At 35.1% G+C, this 21,042-nt stretch overlaps 1 protein-coding gene across 1 annotated transcript in view; it reads left to right on the top strand.

Moving 5' to 3' along the window:
* The window catches only part of MAN2A1 (mannosidase alpha class 2A member 1), a 220,328-nt gene that overhangs the window by 180,280 nt on the left and 19,006 nt on the right, over nt 1-21,042 (top strand). Inside the window, 2 exon segments of the mRNA XM_044662477.1 lie at nt 3,380-3,513; nt 17,974-18,115. Coding sequence (XP_044518412.1) covers nt 3,380-3,513; nt 17,974-18,115 — 276 coding nt within the window.

Raw genomic sequence — 21,042 nt, 5'->3', positions numbered from 1 at the left:
GAGATCTCATTTCAATTTATTTATTTTAAATATTACTTGTTTATTTTTAACCTTTTTTAAAAAATGAGTTCTAAATTCTCTTCTTCTCTTTAAGCCCTCCCCTACCCACTGAGAAGGCAATCAATATCATTTTAACTTTACTGTGCAAACATGCAAAACATACTTCGATCTTAGCCACATAGATGAAAAACAAGAAAAATAAATACAGTGAGAAAATTATACTTCCATTTGCATTCAGAGTTCATCAGTTGTCTCTTTGGAGGTGAATAGCATTTTTCATTATGAGACCTTCAGGACTATTTTAAATTATTGCATTGATCAGAGTAGCCAAGTCTTTCATACTTGGTCATCATTACAATATTGCTGTGATTGTGTACAATGAACTGGTTCTGCTCATTTTATAGGTTCTCTGAGGTTTTTCTGGAAACATCCATTCATCATTTCTTTGTGTGTGTGTGTGTGTGTGTTTTAATACTTTGTTTTCCCAATGACGTCATAACAATTTTTAACCGACATTTCCCAAGATTATAAGATCCAAATTATCTCTCTCCAACCCTTTCCTCCCCACGCCTTGAAATGGTAAGTGATTTGATCTGGTTTTTATATATATATATAATCATGCAAAAAATATTTCTATTTTTTCTATTCATGTTATTTCCCTCATCATTTATTTATTTTTAAAACATTTATTAATATTCATTTTTTATTAAAGTTAACATGGTTACATGATTCATGCTCCTACTTTCCCCTGGCCAATGCGCATTTCCCCTGGTTTTAACATGTGTCATTGATCAAGACCTCTAAGTACAAATTTAAACTAATTGTCCTGTTAAATTTTTAAGTGAACACACACACACACATCTTTGTGCATTTGTTTCCACAACAGTAAAAGCCTGGTGTCTAAGAAAGTAGAAAGGCAGAGTTTCTTAAATTAATTTCATTCTCAAGGAGGATCTGAATTATTTTAATATATATGTTTAATATGTATTTAATGCATATGTAATAACAAATATTAATTTTTTTTACTAAGAAAACCCAAAGAGAGAAAACAAATAGGTAGCAATTGCTGTGTTCTGGGTTTGCAAGGAGCTTTACACGTATTTATTTCATACAGATGAAAAAATTGAAGCTCATAAATGTAACTGTTCTGCGGTCACAGTGTCCAAAAGTTTTAGAGTTGGGATTTCAGTCCAGGTCTTCAGTTACTTCAAGTTCAGCACTCTTTTCACTATACCTGCTTTCTCTCAAATTCTCAGTAAAATTAAAACTTGTTATACCATTGTATCTGGCTGCTAGTTTTTGTATATGTCTTCTCACTAGTCACACATTGTTGTATGGAGCATTTTACATAACTGATTCATTTGCAGAAATTATTTAGCTAAGATGACATCATTGTTTTTATTTTATTGACTGAACTTCTTTTAGAAAATGAAAAGAAAAAATAAATATTTTTTAATTTGAGATAGAAATAGATATCCTTCCTGAATTCACAACTTTAGTGACCCCATTGGTTACCTTTTGGCAAAAGTCAGTGATTTAAATATTTTTCTTCAATACTAGTAATAGAACTTTTCAGCCAATTTATGTCAGAGTGACATATCTTTTGGAAAAAACAGAACTTATTTGTCAGGTAGCTAGTTGGAATTGAGGGCAAAGTCTGTTATCATTCTATTTACCTATCAAGCATTTATTCACTGTCTGTTTTATGCATGTATTAGGCACTGACAACAAAAATAAAATGTTACTTTTAAGAAGTTTACATCCAATTTAGGAGAAATGCATCTACAAATAATACACAATATATAAAAATATTTGTTCAAATAAAATGCAAAGTAATCCACCTTGAAGAAGTTAAGGATTACAAAAATCAGAAATGAGGAGAGCATTCCTGAAGGATAAGAGAAATGTTAGTCTCATGCTTTTGTATGTAAGTTGAAACTCATTGATATGTCACAAAACTAATCTTAGAAAAAGATGGCTTTGCAATCCCATGACCAATCTACAATCACCTTTAAGTGGACCCTTTGGCTAATGGAGCAAGTGCCTATTCAATAGTTTCAGCACTTTCTTCTAGTCTGCCTGACCTGGCCTCTTCGTAATGTTTTAACTTGCCCCAACCCTGAAACTACATGCCAACAATAAAACTTTCTTGCAAAAAAGAAGAAAGGATAAGATTTTTTTATAAAAAGATGGCCTTCCTCCAAAGTTCTCTGATAACCTTTATTCCCCTTTATCCTTTTAGCCTTCTGGCTAATTCACTCAATAAACTTTTTTTTGGTACCAGGTGCTGTGCTATGTAATAGTATGAAAACAAGCACTGTTCCAAATCAAAAGTAATTTTAAATTCAGATAGAGATTAAACATGACTTTCACTGGAGGAGCACATTGATGGCTTATAGTTAGAAATCTTAGCATCCTCTTGATGGTCTGGATTAATATAGTCCTGTGCTAGAGAGAGCATGATCCACACTGCAGTAAAATCTCTTTGGCACCTGAGAAACACCCTAAAATACTGTGCTTTGTGAACTGAATTAAATGAGTATTTGTTGTTGTTATTCAGACTTTTCAAACTGACCCCATTTGGGATTTTCTCAGCAAAGATTCTGGAGTAGTTTGGCATTTCCTTTTCCAGCTCATTTTATATAGATGAGGACCTGAGGCAAACAGGGTTAAGTGACTTGCCCACTTTCAGCCTTGTTTTTTACTTATAATCAGCTTTCTGGTCACAGAGAGTGAGGAAGACATTAAGGAGAAATGGGCAAGGGTGCCTATTTTGGAATATTAGAAATTTGATACTAAATATTGAGGGAAGAAATGTAGAAAGTGGATTTGATCTTTTTTAATTCCACCCTTAACAAAATTTAGTGAGTTTGGGATGGTACTTCAGTTTATCTCTAGGTTCTCAAGCTCTGTCCCTCTTTTCTTCTGCATAATATGAACTGTTCACTATTTTATGCTCATACTTTCTTCCCCAAGGAGAATACTTAGGATGACTTAGCAATCACCTATTTCTAATCTTTGCTCATTTCTTTGGCTTGGCATTCAAGAAATAGAAATTATAAAATTCCTCATGAATAATATCAGTTTCTTTAGGAATACCTTGTATATCTGTATGTATTATTAATATATATTATTTGTTTTGATTATATTCTTTGAAAGAAGGTTGTTCATGTACTCTACAAAGTCACATGTGCTCTGGAAGTAAGATTTCTGATGATGTTAAAGAATTGAAATTTTATATTGTGATTATATAATAATATTTTAAGATTAAAGAAAAATTGAGGTTAAAACTGGTTATCAACCATTTGGAAAGGTATTTAGTATTTTATTTAAAAAAAGATAAATAACTTTTTTACATGCTATAATATTTTAAATTCAGGAACAGAAGGTCAATCTGTGGAAGTTGCCAATATTTTGGACATCAGAGGAGAATATAACCGTGAGATTGCAATGAGAATTTCTTCTGATTTAAACAGTCAAAAGAGATTTTATACTGACCTAAATGGTTATCAGGTAAGTGTTCTTTTTAAAACAGAAGAATAATGCATAAATGATTAATTTTTTTCCTTAATAATGGCTTAATTGGTAATTTGGTATCAATTGAAGAAATAGTTTAAATTTATAATTATTTATTTTAAAGTAAACTGATTTTTTAAACTAATGTAATTTTTTAAAAATAATTTAATTGTTTAAATTTTTATTTTTATTTCCAAATTAACTTCTTTTCTCTAATCCCTTCCTACTCATTGAGAAGGCTAGAATTCTAATATTCATCACACATGAAATCATACAACTCATTTCCATGTTAGCCATGTTGAGAGAGAGAGAGATGTTTCAATATGTATTTTGAATCTATTAATAAAATGGATAGTATTTTTATTATGAGTCCTTTGGAATTGTGGTGGATTATTGTATTAATCCACATTACTAAGTCTTTCACAGTTGATTATCTTTACAATATTGTTATTACTATATAAATTGTTCTTCTGATTCTGTTCACTTTAATTTGTGTTAGTTCATATAAGACTACTTAAGTTTTTCATCGTTTCTCATGGCACAATAATATTCCATCACATTGATATACTATAACTTGTTCAGCCATTCCCCAAATGAGAGGCATCCTCTTAGGTTCCAGTTCTTGACCACCACATAAAAAGAGCTATTCTAAATATTTTTGTATATATAGGTCTTTTTCCCTTTTGTTTTTTGATCACTTTGAGGATAGACCTTGTAGTGGTATTGCTGCATCAAAGGATGTGCATAGTTTTATAATTTTTGGATATTGTTCCAACTTGTCTTCCAAAATGGTTGAATTAGTTCACAGTCCCACAAGTAGCTTATTAATAATAATAATTATTATTATTATCATTATTATTTAATCCACATCCTTTATATCATTTGTCACTTTCCTTTTTCTGTCATCTTAGCCAATGCAATGAATTGTAAACCGAATTTTTTTTTAAATCCTTACCTTTTGTTTTAGAATTAATGTGTCAATTCTCAGGCAGAAGAGTGGTTAGGGCCAGACAATGGGGGTTAAGTGATTTACCCGGGATCATAGAACTAGGAAGTATCTGAGACCAGATTTGAACCTGACCTCCTGTCTCTAGGCCTGGCTCTCTTATCCAGTTAGCCAGCTAGCTACCCCCTAAGTTTTTAATAAACAGTTTTTTTTTTCAAATATAAAAAAGTAAAACTGTTAAATGATATTCCTAAAATTAACCTAAATAGTTGAAGAAATTAAATTCATTTACACTGAAATGTCTTCCTTTGGCTGCATACATCTTGTACATTATTAGTTACCAGATATTTTGAAAATAAAGTTGATTGAATGAATGGATACATTTATTAAGTAACTTTTATAGGCCAAATACTATGCCAGATACAAATACAAAAATGAAAAAAAAAATTTAACCTCAAATTGCTTATACTTGAATTAGAATCAAGCCATAAGACAGCAGTCAACTGAAACTACTCTTCCAAATTACCAGTGTCTTAATTTCCAAAATTGATGATCTTTTTTCTCAGTCCTCCTTCTTGACTTCTCTGCTGTTCTTTGACACTAGTTCTACTTCTGGGTTTTAGTGACACTGTTTTTACCTGATACTCCTACTACTTTTAGATCTCTTCTTTCACCATCTTCCTTTAACAGGGTACCATTCATATTATACCCAAATTATTGTCTTAAAGGTCCTCTTTTTTGTGACCTTATCAGCTCTCGTCAGTTTAATTATCATCTAAATCAGAGATGTCAAACCTCTTTGCTGCCCCAGTGTAGCCTATAATTAGAAAATGCTTAAGAAAATAAATTAGAGGTTTTCCTGGGACTTCTGGATAAGATGGCGGCAGAGTAAGGAGCAGCTGCTCAATCTCTCCTAACCGAAGCATACAGAACTCCTCAAGGGGACATAAAAATGAACCCAGACGAACGAAGGAACCCCACAACAGGGTGCAGCATTGAAGGTACGCAGAATTGGGGCATCTCCGTGCTATAAAGGGGTGAAACAGCTCTCACTAAAACACGAGAGGAAGAAGCCCCTCCACCCCACACACACACACCACGCACAGCGCCAAGGCCAAAGCACAAGGGTGAAAACAGGATTGGGGCAACCAGTAAATCACTAGCAGCCCCAGGGCTTGTACCTGTGAGCTGCCAGACGTGGGACCCCAAGTGGCTGGGGGGATGCACAGACTTTCCCCACTGTCTTACATGGGTGAAGGCAGTGCCCGGGGCGGAATAAAGATTTCCAGCGCAGGCTAGGACATCCAGTGAGGACCCTGGGCAGACAGGAGCAAGGCTGTGGAAGCAGCCCCTGAGACCACTGAAGGAGCCTCGGGCAGAGGGGCAGACCGAGGACTACCAGGAGGCCTGACCCCGAGGACAAGGAGACGGAAGCCCTCAGAAGCTTAGAAAGCGCAAGCAGACCCTGAGTGTGAAGACAAAGCTGAAAAGGGGCGGGGCTAACAATGGCAAGCCATAGGGAAGCCCAGAAGAAAAAGATTACCAAGAGAAACTCTAGAACACTCAACAACTTCTACACAGAGAAAATCCAGACAACAGAGGAGGAAAAACAAAAATCCAAACCTCCCCCCAAAAAATGAAAGCTGGTCACAAGCTACTGAAGAATTAAAAAATGAAATGTTGAGGAAGATAGAAGAAATCTAGCAAGAAAATAACAGTTTAAAAGGCAGAATTTCGCAATTGGAAAGTGAGGCAAGTCAACTGAACGCCAGAAATGACCAGATTGAAAAGGAAAACAAAAAGATTATAGCCGAAAACCAGTCCTTAAAGGCTAGAATCAAACAATTAGAAACCAACGATCTCTCAAGACAACAAGAACAAATAAAACAAAATCAAAAGACTGATAAAATAGAAGGAAACATGAAATATCTCAATGAGAAAGTGACAGACCAAAAAAACCGGTCTAGAAGAAACAATTTGAGAATCATTGGTCTTCCAGAAAAGGCAGAAATTGATAGAAACTTGGACTCCATACTTAAAGAAATTATTCAGCAAAACTGCCCTGAAGTTCTACAACAAGAGGGCAATATAGACATTGAAAGGATCCATAAATCTACACTGGACCCAGAAAAGTCAACACCCAGGAATATAATAGCGAAATTGAAGTAAAAGAAAAAAATCTTACAAGAAGCCAGAAAGAGACAATTCAGATATCAAGGAGCACCAATAAGGATCACACAGGATCTGGCAGCCTCCACACTAAAAGACCGCAAGGCTTGGAATACAATATTCAGAAAGGCAAGAGAGCTGGGCCTTCAGCCACAAATCAACTACCCATCGAAACTGACTATATACTTCGAGGGAAAAGTATGGGCATTCAACAAAATTGAAGATTTCCAAGTTTTTGCACAAAAGAGACCAAGACTAAATGGAAAGTTTGATACCCAACCTCAAAAATCAAGAGAAACATGAAAAGGTAAAAAAGAAACAGAGGGAAAAGAAAGAAAACTCATAATCTTTTAAACTTGACTCTTTAAGGGCGTAATTAAGATCTAATTATCTGTATTACTAGGTGGAGAAATGCTATGTATAATTCTCTGTAGTGAACTCTATTCACTATTATAATATTCACTATTATAGCAACCAGAAGAATAATTCATAGGGAGAGGACAGGATACTAAATGGTCTAAGATGACATGGGGGATGGGAATGAGGGGGGGAATAGTAGGGGACACCAAGAAAAATCTGAGTAAATAAGAAAAATAGGATATTCTATTACACAAAAAGAGGGCATGGGAAGGGGAGGGGATAAATACTACCATAAGAAGGAGAGGAAGAGAGCATTAAGAGATAATAATCAAACCTTACTCTCAGTGTAATCAACCCGGAGAGGGAAGAGTAGCTTTATTATCCATTGGGATAAAAAACTCTATCTAACCCTACTGAGAAAGCCAGTAGGGATAAACCAAAGGGAGCAGGGGAGTGGGGAGGTCAAAAAAGGGAGGGGAGAAGAAGGGGGAGGGAATTCATTAGGCCTTTAAAAAACAAAAAGAGGGGAATAACAAGGGAGGGGGCAGAAAGGGAAGTCAATCAAGGGAGGGGATAAGGCGTACTGGCTCAAAGCAAACCACTGGTTTAAAAGAAACTAGTGTAAGAAGAAGGGGTGGGTCTAGGGGTGGGTACAAAAATGTCAGCGAATGAACAATTAACAATTGTAACTCTGAATGTGAATGAGATGAACTCGCTCATAAAACGGAAGCAAATAGCAGAGTGGATCAGAAACCAAATCCTACCATATGTTGTCTACAAGAAACACATATGAGGCAGGTAGACACACACAAGTTTAAGGTTAAGGGCTTGAGCAAAATCTTTTGGGCGTCAAATGAGAAAAAGAAGGCAGGAGTAGCTATTATGATCTCTGACAAAGCCAAAGTAAAAATAGGTATGATTAAAAAAGACAGGGAAGGTCATTACATCCTGATTAAAGGCAGTATAAACAATGAGGAAATAACATTGCTCAATATGTATGAACCAAGTGGTATAGCATCCAAATTCATAAAGGAGAAACTGGCAGAGCTCAAGAAGGAAATAGATAGTAAAACCATAATAATGGGAGATCTAAATATTCCTCTTTCAGATCTAGATAAATCAAACCAAAAAATAAATAAGAAAGAGGTAAGAGAGGTGAATGAAGTCCTAGAAAAATTAGATCTAATTAATATGTGTAGAAAAATAAATAGGGACAAAAAGGAATACCCTTCTTTTCAGCTGCACATGGTACATTTACAAAGATTGACCATGTAATAGGGCATAGAATCATTGGAAACAAATGCAAAAGAGCAGATATAATAAATGTAACCTTCTCAGATCATAATGCAATAAAAATAATAATTAGTAAGGGCACATGGACAGGCAAATCAAAAACCAATTGGAAATTAAACAATATGATTCTCCAAAACCAATTTGTCAAAGAAGAAATCATAGAAACAATCAACAATTTCATTGAAGAGAATGACAATGATGAGACATCCTGCCAGACTCTGTGGTATGCACCAAGGCAGTACTCGGGGAAATTTATATCCTTGAGTGCATATATTAACAAATTAGGGAGGGCAGAGATTAATGAATTGGGTATGCAACTCAAAAAATTAGAAAGCGAACAAATTAAAAACCCTCAGATGAAAACTAAATTAAAAATACTAAAAATTAAGGGAGAAATTAATAAAATCAAAAGTAAAAGAACTATTGAATTAATAAATAAGACTAGAAGCTGGTATTTTGAAAAAACAGATAAAATAGACAAAGTACTGGTCAATCTAATAAGAAAAAGGAAAGAAGAAAACCAAATTGACAGTATTAAAGATGAAAAGGGAGACCTCACCTCTAATGAAGGGGAAATTAAGGCAATCATTAAGAACTATTTTGCCCAATTATATAGCAACAAATATAACAATTTAGGAGATATGGATGAATATTTACAAAAATATAAATTGCCTAGATTGACAGCAGAAGAAATAGAATACCTAAATAATCCCGTATCAGAAATAGAAATTGAACAAGTCATCAAAGAACTCCCTAAGAAAAAATCACCAGGACCTGATGGATTCACAAGTGAATTCTATCAGACATTCAAATAGCAACTAATCGCAATACTATACAAATTATTTGATATGATAAGAAAAGGAGTCCTACCAAATTCCTTTTATGACACAAATATGGTACTGATCCCAAAGCCAGGTAGACCAAAAACAGAGAAAAAAAACTACAGACCAATCTCCCTAATGAACATAGATGCAAAAATCTTAAATAGAATATTAGCAAAGAGACTCCAGCAAGTAATTAAGAAGATCATCCACCATGATCAGGTGGGATTTATACCAGGAATGCAAGGATGGTTCAACATTAGGAAAACCATCCAAATAACTGACCATATCAACAGTCTAACAAACAAAAATCACATGATTATCTCAATAGATGCTGAAAAAGCCTTTGACAAAATACAGCATCCATTCCTATTGAAAACATTGAAAAGTATAGGAATAGAAGGACCCTTCCTAAAAATAATAAACAGTATATACCTAAAACCATCAACAAGCATTATATGCAATGGGGATAAATTAGAAGCCTTCCCAATAAGATCAGGAGGGAAACAAGGATGCCCATTATCTCCTCTATTATTTAACATTGTACTAGAAACACTAGCAGTAGCAATTAGAAAAGAGAAAGAAATTGAGGGTATTAAAATAGGCAAGGAGGAGACTAAGCTATCACTCTTTGCAGATGTCTACTTAAAAAATCCTAGAGAATCAACTTAAGAAGCTAGTAGAAATAATCAACAACTTTAGCAAAGTGGCAGGATACAAGATAAATGCACATAAAATCATCAGCATTTCTATATATTTCCAACACATTAGAGCAGCAAGAGGTAGAAACAGAAACACCATTTAAAATCACCCTAGATAATATAAAATACTTAGGAATCTATCTACCAAAACAAACAGCAATTATACGAAAACAACTACAAAACACTTTCCAAACAAATAAAACTAGATCTCAACAATTGGAAAGCCATTAATTGTTCATGGGTAGGACGAGCCATCATAATAAAAATCACCATTCTACCCAAATTAATTTACCTATTTAGCACCATACCTATCAAATTACCAAAAAACTTCTTTACTGAATTAGGAAAAACTATAACAAAGTTCATTTGGAATAACAAAAGATCAAGAATATCAAGGGAAATAATGAAAAAAATGTAAAGGAAGGGGACCTAGCAGTACCAGATATTAAACTATACTATAAAGCAGCAGTCATCAAAACAATATTGTACTGGCTAAGAGATAGAAGGGAGGATCAGTGGAATAGACTTGGGGTTAATGATGTCAGCAAGACAGTGTACGATAAACCCAAAGAGCCCAACTTTTGGGACATGAATCCACTATTTGACAAAAACTGCTGGGAAATTTGGAAAACAATATGGGAAAGATTAGGTTTAGATCAACATCTCACACCCTACACCAAGATAAATTCAGAATGGGTGAATGACCTGAATATAAAGAGGGAAACTATAAATAAGCTAAGTGAACACAAATTAGTATACCTATCCGATCTCTGGGAAAGGAAAAGTTTTAAAACCAAGCAAGAGTTAGAGAAAATTACAAAATGTAAATTAAATGGTTTTGATTATATCAAGCTAAAAAGCTTTTGTACAAACAAAAACAATGTAGTCAAAATCAGAAGGGAAACAACAAATTGGGAAAAAATCTTTATAACAAAAAACTCTGACAGGGGTCTAATTACTCAAATATACAAGGAGTTAAATCAATTGTATAAAAAATCAAGCTACTCCCCAACTGAAAAATTGGCAAGAGACATGAATAGGCAATTTTCAGGTAAAGAAATCAAAAGTATCAATAAGCACATGAGAAAGTGTTCTAAATCTCTAATAATTAGAGAAATGCAAATCAAAACAACTCTGAGGTATCACCTCACACCTAGCAGAATGGCTAAAATGAAAGAAGGGGAGAGTAATGAATGCTGGAGGGCATGTGGCAAAATTGGGACATTAATGCATTGCTGGTGGAGTTGTGAAATGATCCAACTATTCTGGCTGGCAATTTGGAATTATGCTCAAAGGGGATAAAAGAATGCCTGCCTTTTGATCCAGCCATACCATTGCTGGGTTTGTACCCCAAAGAAATCATAGATAAACAGACTTGTACGAAAATATTTATAACTGCGCTTTTTGTAGTGGCAAAAAACTGGAAAATGAGGGGATGCCCATCAATTGGGGAATGGCTGAACAAATTGTGGTATATGCTTGTGATGGAATACTATTGTGCTAAAAGGAATAATAAACTGAAGGAGTTCCAGGTGAACTGGAAAGACCTCCAGGAACTGATGCAGAGTGAAAGGAGCAGAGCCGGAAGAACATTGTACACAGAAACTGATATACTATGGTAAAATCGATTGTAATGGACTTCTCTACCAGCAGCAATGCAATGACACAAGACAGCTCTGAGGGATTTATGGAAAGGAACGGTACCCACATTCAGAGGAAGGATTGCAGGAGGGGAAACATATAAGAAAAACAACTGCTTGAATGCATGGGTTGAGGCGGACATGATTGGGGATGTAGACTCGAAACGACCACACCAATGCAACTATCAACAATATGGAAATAGGCCCTGAACAAGGACACAAGTTACAACCAGTGGAAATGTGCATCGGCCATGGGTGGGGGGTGAAGGGGAAAGTAGGGGTATGAAGCATGTAAACAGGATAAAAATGAATATTAATAAATGTTTAAAAAAAGAAAAGAAATTAGAATGGAGTGCATAATATTAATTTGTGATTTTCTAAGTCAATATGTGGTCCTAGGGGATCCATGTTTATTTGAGTTTTATACCAGTTATCTAAATTGTTCATAGATTTCTATAGTCAGATCCATTCTCTCTGGTAACCTTTAGTCCCATATCACTAACTGCCTATTGGCCAGTTTAAGCTGGATGTTCCAAGGGAGATCTCAAACTCAATAAGTATAAAACTGAACTCATTGTATTTCTCCTAAACCCGCATCCCTCTTCCAAACCAGTCTTTCAGTTTCCCATATTCTTAACATCAGCATTATTCTACACTTCTCACTTTCCTTGATTCCACGTATCTATTGCACATGATCAGTTGCCAAGTCTTAGTTAGCTTCACAGTATCTCTCTCATTCATCCTCTTCTCTCCACTCACACTTCTACCACCTGAAATCAGGTACACATTACTTCTTATTTCAGCAGCTTTCTAGTTAGTTTCCTTGCCCCAAATCTGTCACTACTCTATTCGTCCTATGCATTGCTACTAATGTAATTTTTCTAAAACACAAATCTAACCATGTTAATCTCCAATGCATCAAATAATAGAGGCTGCCTATTACTTTGGGGATGAGGGTGTCAGGGGGCCTAGGCTTAAAACTCAAATCTGTTACTTATTACCCTTGTAACTCTTGAGCATTAAAATCAATAAGTATTTCCAGTATTTATGAAACATTTTCTGTGTTTTAGGAACTACAACAAATGTAGGAATACAAGTACAAAGGATGAAACAATATTTATATTATAATGGAAGAGAAAACAAATACTCTTAAAACTATATCCTGCATAAATACATCAATAAGCAAAATTATATACAAACGAGTTAAATAAAAAGTAGTTTGGGAAGGGGCGGGGGGAGAGAGAGAGAGAGAAATTTTTCTTCTGATCTTCCATTTCCATGCCTTTGTTCTGTTTGTCCCTTATACCTAGAATTTCTTTTCTATCCCTTTGCTTTGTAGACCTCCTTTCTTCCTTTAAGACATAGATCTAACACTGTCATCAGCATGAGGCCTTTCCTGGTCTCACATCTAATGTCCTCCTTCCCAAACTACCTAGTATTTAATTAGTTTGTAAATACTATAAATATTTGTTGATCTAATTGCTCAAAGTCCCAAGGGTAATAAGTAACAGAGTTGAGTTTTGCCTAGGCTCTCTAATCCTAAATCCAGTATCTTGTTCCTGTACAATTCTAGAAGAGAAAGAATTATCTAACACCTGTTCATTTTAATTCCTTAGTCAGTTCTTCACTCAACTACAGGAAGGGATGGTCAAACCTTTGCTCTTACCCAGAGTTGTTACACAATCAGGAAATCTGAAATTCCTTTATCTTTTCAAAACCTATCACTGAGCCTTGTTAACTTGTTCTTTGTTCTCTTCATAGACTCCAGTTTACTCTTAGTACCTTCCAAGATCATCTTTCCTCTTCTGGTTACTTTCTCTCCTCCTTCCTCCTTTTCCTATCTCCTTTCTTCCTCCTTCTCCTCTCCCTCCCTCCTTTCCTTATCTTGATCCTTTAGGTAATCCATAATCCCTTACTCTTTATTCTGTTACACTACTTGTGCCCTACCAAACTCCAGCTGTGAATTACTCTCACCATCTGCCATCTCCCTTTTTTACTCCTGCTCACATGTAAATGGATTTGAGGAAGTTGTACAACTGTGCTCTTTGTCCACCCCAATTCTATGTTATATAGTTTCAACTAGGACCTTGCTGCAACGAGTCTTTATAAGTCCTCTAATCTATTCTCTGTCCTATCCTAACTGTCTAAAACTTTCTCTTTTCAAACTTCTTTTAAAAAACCTTACCAGAATGTTATGTTCAAAAAACAATCCTTGATACAAAGATGAAAAAGTAATGTGAACTTTTCAGATGATTTTTTGTCACATTCCAACTATTTATGGTTGCCCAATTACTTTCAGAGAGGTAATAGGGAATAGTGGATAGAAGGCAAAGTGCCTTGTAGTAAGGATCCAAATTCAAGTCCCGCCCCTGTCACATAATGGCTACACAATCATGGTTAAGTCTTCTCACTTCTTAGTGCCCCTAGTATTCCTCTAAGACTATGTTAGAGACAGTTTGGTTTAGTTTTCTAACTGATAGGAAGTTTCCTTCCTATCAGTTCCACACAGCAATGAAATCACAAATTCAGACCCCTCAAAACAAACAAAAAAAAAATAGAGTAAATAAAACTTTGATTAAATTGTATAAAGAATGTAAGCTCTGCACATTTGGGGACTTAAGAGAAAGAATGCTATCCACATTGAGAGAAAGAACTGGAGTAGAAACACAGAAGAAAAACATATGCTTTACCATTTGTTTATATGGATATAGGATTTGAGGTTTAGGTTTTAATAGAGTATTACAAAATGAATAATCTGGAAATCAGCATTGAGTGATAATATATGTATAACCAGTAGAATTGCTTGTCGGCCTCAGGAGGGGTGGAGAGAGAAAATATGAATCATGTAACCATGGAAAAATACTTTAAAGTAAATTTTTAAAAAAATTTAAGTATATTTTGGCCTCTGTTTAAGAGGGTAGCAAGAAATACACTAGAAAAGTGAAAAGGGCCTAGAAAAATCAGTGATTAAGAAATCTGAAATAAGCTCATCCATCTAATTTTAAAAAGCAAAAAAAAGATAGAAGAGGGTAGAGACAAGTAGAGGGAGTAATCCAAGAAAGCTATTATCAAGTGAGGAAGAAGAGTCACACTAGGAAAAACAATGAAAACTCCAGTAAGCCAGCCAGAAGCCAGGAAAGATGGGGAAAAATTAGGGGAATCACTGAGAATTCCTGCAAAAAGACTTCGCTAAACTGTGCCCTAAACAGGAGTGTCACAAACCAGTGCCATTTCCAATAGTCAAGTGCCTGAAGCCAGATCCTAACCCTGGCCTGTTAAAATAGAATGAGAGCTAGAACCAACCTTCACAGATCATTAAACATGAGGCAGGGCCCACTCATGCAGTTTTTAGAACACTGGGAGGCATAGCAGGAGATAGAACCAACTTAGCACTTGAGTGCTCCCCAGGGTGTTAAGTGTTTGGAAGTATTACACAGGAAGCTTGAAACTAGCATAATATCCAACATCTCACTGAGGTCTCTCAAGGAGAATCTTGTTGAATCATATATCCTCATTGAACCTCAGCTATCCTACCAAGATTAGGAGTGGTAGCTATACCCAGACCACAAAGGGGAAACAAGACCAAGCTTCACTCATTTAAGTGTGTTGGAGGAAACAAACTAGAGCACAAAATCTTAAGACAGAAAATGTGAGTAAAGAGAAAAAAGAGCCAAAAATGATTATGGGTAAGAGGAGTTCAAAAGTAAACCTCCTCCCCCAAATAGAAAGTGTAACATCTCTGCAACTATAAGCAAAATGTAGAAAAAACTAATTTGACTATAAAAGTTGTTGAGAAGAAGGAAGCATATGATAAAAATGAATGAGTTAAAAAGAAAAAAAAATGAAAGAAGAAATAACTTGCAACAGCAGTTGGAAAACCTCACCGTAGTAGTATAAGACTCAATGGACGGTGCAGCTGGGTGGCTCAATGGATTGAGAGCTAGGTCTAGATTCGGGAGGTTCTAGTGAACCTAGTGAATCTGGCCTCAGACACTTCCTAGCTGTGTGCCTTGGAGCCAATATACAGTATTGACTCTAAGACTGAAGGTAAGGCTTAAAAAAAAAAAAAAGACTCAATGGAAAACAATGAAGCAAATAGAACTTAATGACTAGATAAGGTAAAAAAATTAGAACAAAATCAAAATATTTTTTAAAATAGAAGAAAATTAAAGCATCTATTATTAAAAACAACTTATCTAGAAATGTCAGAAAAAAATTTGTTATCCAACTTTCTGAAAACTATAATCAATCAAAAATCCAGAAGCCATAATAAAAAAGAAAAAATCTACCCGAGATCCCTTAACCGAAGACACAGAGAAAATTAAAAGAATCTACTGATCACATCCTGAAAGAATCCCCAAACTAAACCAAGCCAAGAGTGTCAGTGCCAAAATCTAGAGCTTCCAAAAGTAGTTGGGTTTGATAACTGATGATGCAATTTGGACTGTTGTAATCTGAATTGGAAGACAGATTTGAGCCACACTAGAATGTTTTAAAAAAGACTCAGACAACCTGTAAGAAACATACTGAGGAAGGATATACATGAATTGAATAGCATTAGCCCTGGGAGAGAGCACATCTTTACTGCCTGCTTGAACAAATATAGCTGAAAAGGAGCAGAAGTGTAGAGGTAGTGAAAGAGAAGAGAGCTCAGCTTAAGTAGAGATGGGAGAAACAGAGGTGATTGCCTAATATGTAATGAAATCTAGGGTCATTTAGTAAGGCTTGTATCATACACTTAGTTTGTGTTTAAGATAGGGAATAACTACTCTAAAGATATGCACAAAATTAAATTAAGATACAGCAATAAACCTCATCTCAGTCTTAGAATTCTTCTAACAGGGGCTCTGAACTGTTGTGATTACATCAATAATTTTGCTGTTGAAATAAAAACCTTAAAAAAAAAAAACAGAATGAGGGATGAAGGGACCTAAGTCCTATTAGATTTTCTGTTATAATGAATGAACACATGTTCTATCTCCTCAGGAAAATAAACTAGGTTAGGGTAGGTACTATTCTGCTTTTGTTCACCCAGCACAATGACTTTATATATTAGGTGCTTAACAAATATTTATTAAGGGGGCAACCAAGTGGTTCTGTGAATTGAGAGCCAGGACTATAGACAGAATATCCTGGGTTCAAATCTGGCCTCAGACACTGCCTAGTTGTGTGATCCTGGGCAAGTAACTTAACCCCCATTACTTAACCCTTAACACTCTTCCGCCTTAGAACCAATACATAGAATTGATTGAAAGATAAGGGTTATTTTTTAAAAATGAAATATTTATCAAATTTGTTTGCCAATATTGAGGCAAGTGAATTGAGCTTGGTATTCAAGAGGCCAATATTTTGATAACAGAATTATTCATGATTTGGTTATAAGGGATATTAAACATCTAGTTCAAAGCTCTCATTTTATGGATGAGAAAACTGAGTCAGAGAAGTTAAGTGATTTGCCCAGGATTAAATAGATAGTTAGAAATGGAGTTATATTTAAAGCCAGGACTTCTGACTTTGATATGGAGATTACATGGTATAATAAAAATTTCACTGGAATAAATGTTATTTGTCCTGATTTCTAGTCCTAGAAACCACTTGTTGACTATATGAGACCTTGGGAGAATTACTTCCCTCCTTTTAGGCCTTAATAACCTTGTCAATATAGTGAAAGTTTGGATAGAATGGCCCCCAGAATATCTTATAATTTTAGCATTTTCTGACTTAAAGGATTTATTCGGGCTTAGCTTGGGGTTGTGTTTACTGTTTTACCTTTTTAGAATAGTGTTATGAGTTTAGTTTCTCTGCATTAAATAAATTGAGAAATTATCCAGCCAGAAGCAAAGTAGTATATTGAATTATCCTGCCTTGAAATAAGAGAAGTTTTAAAGAGTTATTTAGGTACAAATATCCTTTTGATTCTAATTAACTATAGTAGTTATTTGGTAGTTATATAATGTATTTTAAAAAATCACAAAATATTAATAAAAACAGCAAACATTTTCACGTGCCTGTTACAACAATCGATATGATATGAAATCAACCCAAGGTAAATAATGATTTTTTAAAAAGTAATATAATGTATACTTTTGTATTTGGATACATAGCTATTCTATTTGGTGTGCATTGTAAGCATAATATTGTCTTAGATAATAAAAGATTATTTAATTCCAATATAATTTATTTTATGTGGATGTTAAGGTTCTAAAAGGCTTTTGTTAAATATCACCATTTCTTTTTCATCTTACAGTTTTTAAAAACTGGGAATATTTTCATACTCTTATTACTCATCTACCTTTCTCACAAATTTTATATCAGTGATTCTTAAAAGCCTTTGAATTCGAAATGAAAAAAGAAATTCTAGAAAGTAGAGATGTATGGTTTCTCTGTGAAACAAAAATGTTGACTCTATGGCCTTAGAGAAATCTAAATAGGCATAGGTTCTATATATTCATCCCAGGTTCTATGAAGACATCCTGATTTCTGTAAGATATGTATGTGAATATCAAAGATAACTTTTTGTATCATAGATTCAGCCTAGACTGACAATGAGCAAATTGCCTCTTCAAGCAAATGTGTACCCAATGGCAACAATGGCTTATATCCAAGATGACGAGTTTCGCTTGACACTTCTTTCTGCCCAGTCTTTAGGTGTTGCAAGTTTAAAAAAGGGTATGTACTCTTTTTTCACTCTTAACTTTTTTAAAAGTCCAAGTATGTACTATTACCCTTGGTAAAAGTGCTCTATTACTCTGTACTCCAGCATCAGAGACATTTCTTTTATAGAGCCACAGAGGAAAAAAGTAAAGTATTTAATTTTATTTTTTGAGAAAGAAAAATAGGAAGGAAGGAAAGAAGCAAGAAAAGAAGGAACCATTAAGCAATTCTGTATTTTGGCTACTTAAAAAATGAATGGAGGTTTTGGGGGCATCTGGGTGGCTCAGTGGATTTAGAGCCAGGCTCAGAGTCAGGAGGTCCTGTGTTCAAATCTGGCCTCAGACACTTCCTAGCTGTGTGACCCTGGGCAAGTCACTTAATCTCCATTGCCTAGCCCTTACCACTTTTCTACCTTGGAACCAATACACAGTATTAATTCTAGGATGGAAGGTAAGGGTTTTAAAATAATTGAATGGGGGATGGAAAGGAAGAATGATAGAGTATAGAAGAAACAGATAAAGGAAGGGGAAAAAAGACATAAATAGAGCAAATGTGAGAGGAAGAAAAGAAAGGAGTTGAAAATCATTGTCTATCTAACCCCTTCATTTTATATACATAGAACAAGGCCATTCTGAGAATACTGGAAATAGTGAGAATCCAAAACCATGTTCACTATGTCCTCTATTCAACCCCTCCCACCGACACCCCCCCCCCCCCATGCCATTGCTATGCCATGATTCTTGACTTTATTTTTTCTTCCTGTACAATAATAGTATGGGGATGTGTTTACCTCTCCTTTCCTTCTACTTTCTCAATAATAGTCAGTATGGATTTAGGGACTATAATTTCTGCTACCTGCTGTCCAATGCCTGGTACTCTTATTCTTATAAGAGTAAGCCTAGTGGTCTTGAGACTACCATGACACTCTCTCCATAAGGAGACATAAGGAGAGGCTGTAGCTTATAGAATCTGTGCATGGAAAAGTACTGGTAATATTTTTTTAATTTAATGCATCTGTGTATCCAAAAATAATCTCTTTCTACCAATTTATTTGTTTTTCCTCCCTGCTCTGTACCTCAAGAATCCCCTGTATGACATGGAAAATGGCCAGCTCCAGTAGCTACTTTGCATTGAACTGACTCCCATTGTTTTACATATTTTCAGTATCCAAACTCATTAAGTGGTTGTTTTCTCAGGTTCCATGGGCCTTCCTTTTCCCATAAGCTGGGTTCTCAGCCAACACCTATGCCAGGGAAGTATGGCACTGTGAGCCCAGTCCTAGAAAGCGAGATCCACAGAGGAATCTTACAGCCTCCTGGGATCCTTATGCCAGAGGACTGTCACAAAAAAGATACCTAGCCAAGGGGCAGGAAGCATCTGGTAACACTAGGACCTTTTAAAATTTTTGTTGTTTGAGGAAGGAGAGGGATGTACAGATGTGCCAAGGAAGAGGACTAATGTAATGTAGCCCTTTGGTCAGAACATATAAAATACCTTCTAAGGAAGAACTACATACAGTACCCAAACTTTTGGAGAGCAAAATCCAAGACCTTTTTGATCTTTAAAGGTTTCATTGTGGATGATGATGATAATGATGCAGTGGTCCATAATATCAGTGAGAACTGGCCATTTTGATGGAGATTATAGATGCCAGAAAGTCAAATGAGAAAAGAAATTAAAAAATGTTGGTCTTGCAATGTAAAAATAATTCTACATATAGTGATTTGTCTGATTATACAGCACACATTAACTTGTAAGTTTTATTTTATTACAATAATAAAGAACACATAAGTTTTGTTTTTCATACTTCATTGCTGAGGTCGTTTAGTCATTTTTCAGTTGTGTCCAACTTTTCATGGCCCCATTTTGGCAAGGTTTTCTTGGTAAAAATCCTGGAATGATTTGTCATTTTCTACGTTAGCTTATTTTACAGATGAGGAAACTAAGGAAAACAAAGTTTAAGTGATTTGCTCAGTCACACAGCTCTTAAGTGTCTGAGGCCAGATTTGAACTCAGGAAGATAACATCTTCCTAGCTCCATCCCCAGCACTCTCCATTGTGCTACCTAGTTTGTCCCCATTGCTTGTTTTGTATCAATCTACTCACAGCTTTAACTTTTAAGGAAAATATTGGGTGACAGCAAAAAAAGAATTAAAAATTAATGGCCTGGTTCCATGTCTACATAGTATATAGAAGAATAGTAATGCTATTGGTATGATGTCAGAGGGGCAAAGTGATACAGAAATCAAATGCTTCTGTAATGAAGAAAGAGGAATAGTTTTGGTGATAAAAGGTAAGGGCAGCTACATGGCACAGTGGATTTATAGGCCTGGATGGAATTATGAGCCTGGAAACAGGAGACTCATCTTCTTGAATTCAAATCCAGCCTCAGTCACTAGTTCTGTGACCCTGAGTAAGTTACTTAACGCTATATGGCTCAGTTTCTTCATCTCTAAAATGAATTGGAAAAGGAATGGGAAACAATTCTACTTTTTTTTTCCAAGAAAACCCTAAATAGGTTCACAAGCAGTTAATGAAAGTATGTGAAAAGGTACAAATAAGAAAGTTATATTTGTGCTTGGAAATGAATAGTATTTATTGAGCTAAATATTAGCTCCATTTAACACTTTAAGGTTTGTAAGGCACTTTGCATATCTAACTAGATCTTCAAAACAACTGCGTGGAGTAGGTCCTCTTTTCATTGTAATTTTACAGATTAAGACGAAGAACAGAATTTGAATTTAGGTCTTTTCTGACTTCAAGCCTTGTGCTGTATTCATTGTCACCTCTTTGCTATAAAGTAGCTTCCCTTTGGTAACATATGTAACTATGCTGCTTCATGACAATGGGTAAAATTGTATAATCAAGGAAGATTAGGTATTTTGTGCTTTCTAAATTTAATTTTTTTCTATGTGTGATCCAGGTGGCACAGTAGATAGAGA

Source organism: Gracilinanus agilis, chromosome 1 (genome assembly GCF_016433145.1).
Source record: "Gracilinanus agilis isolate LMUSP501 chromosome 1, AgileGrace, whole genome shotgun sequence".
In the NCBI taxonomy this organism is placed as follows: Eukaryota; Metazoa; Chordata; class Mammalia; order Didelphimorphia; family Didelphidae; genus Gracilinanus; species Gracilinanus agilis.
This window is presented reverse-complemented; position numbering and strand designations above follow the sequence as displayed.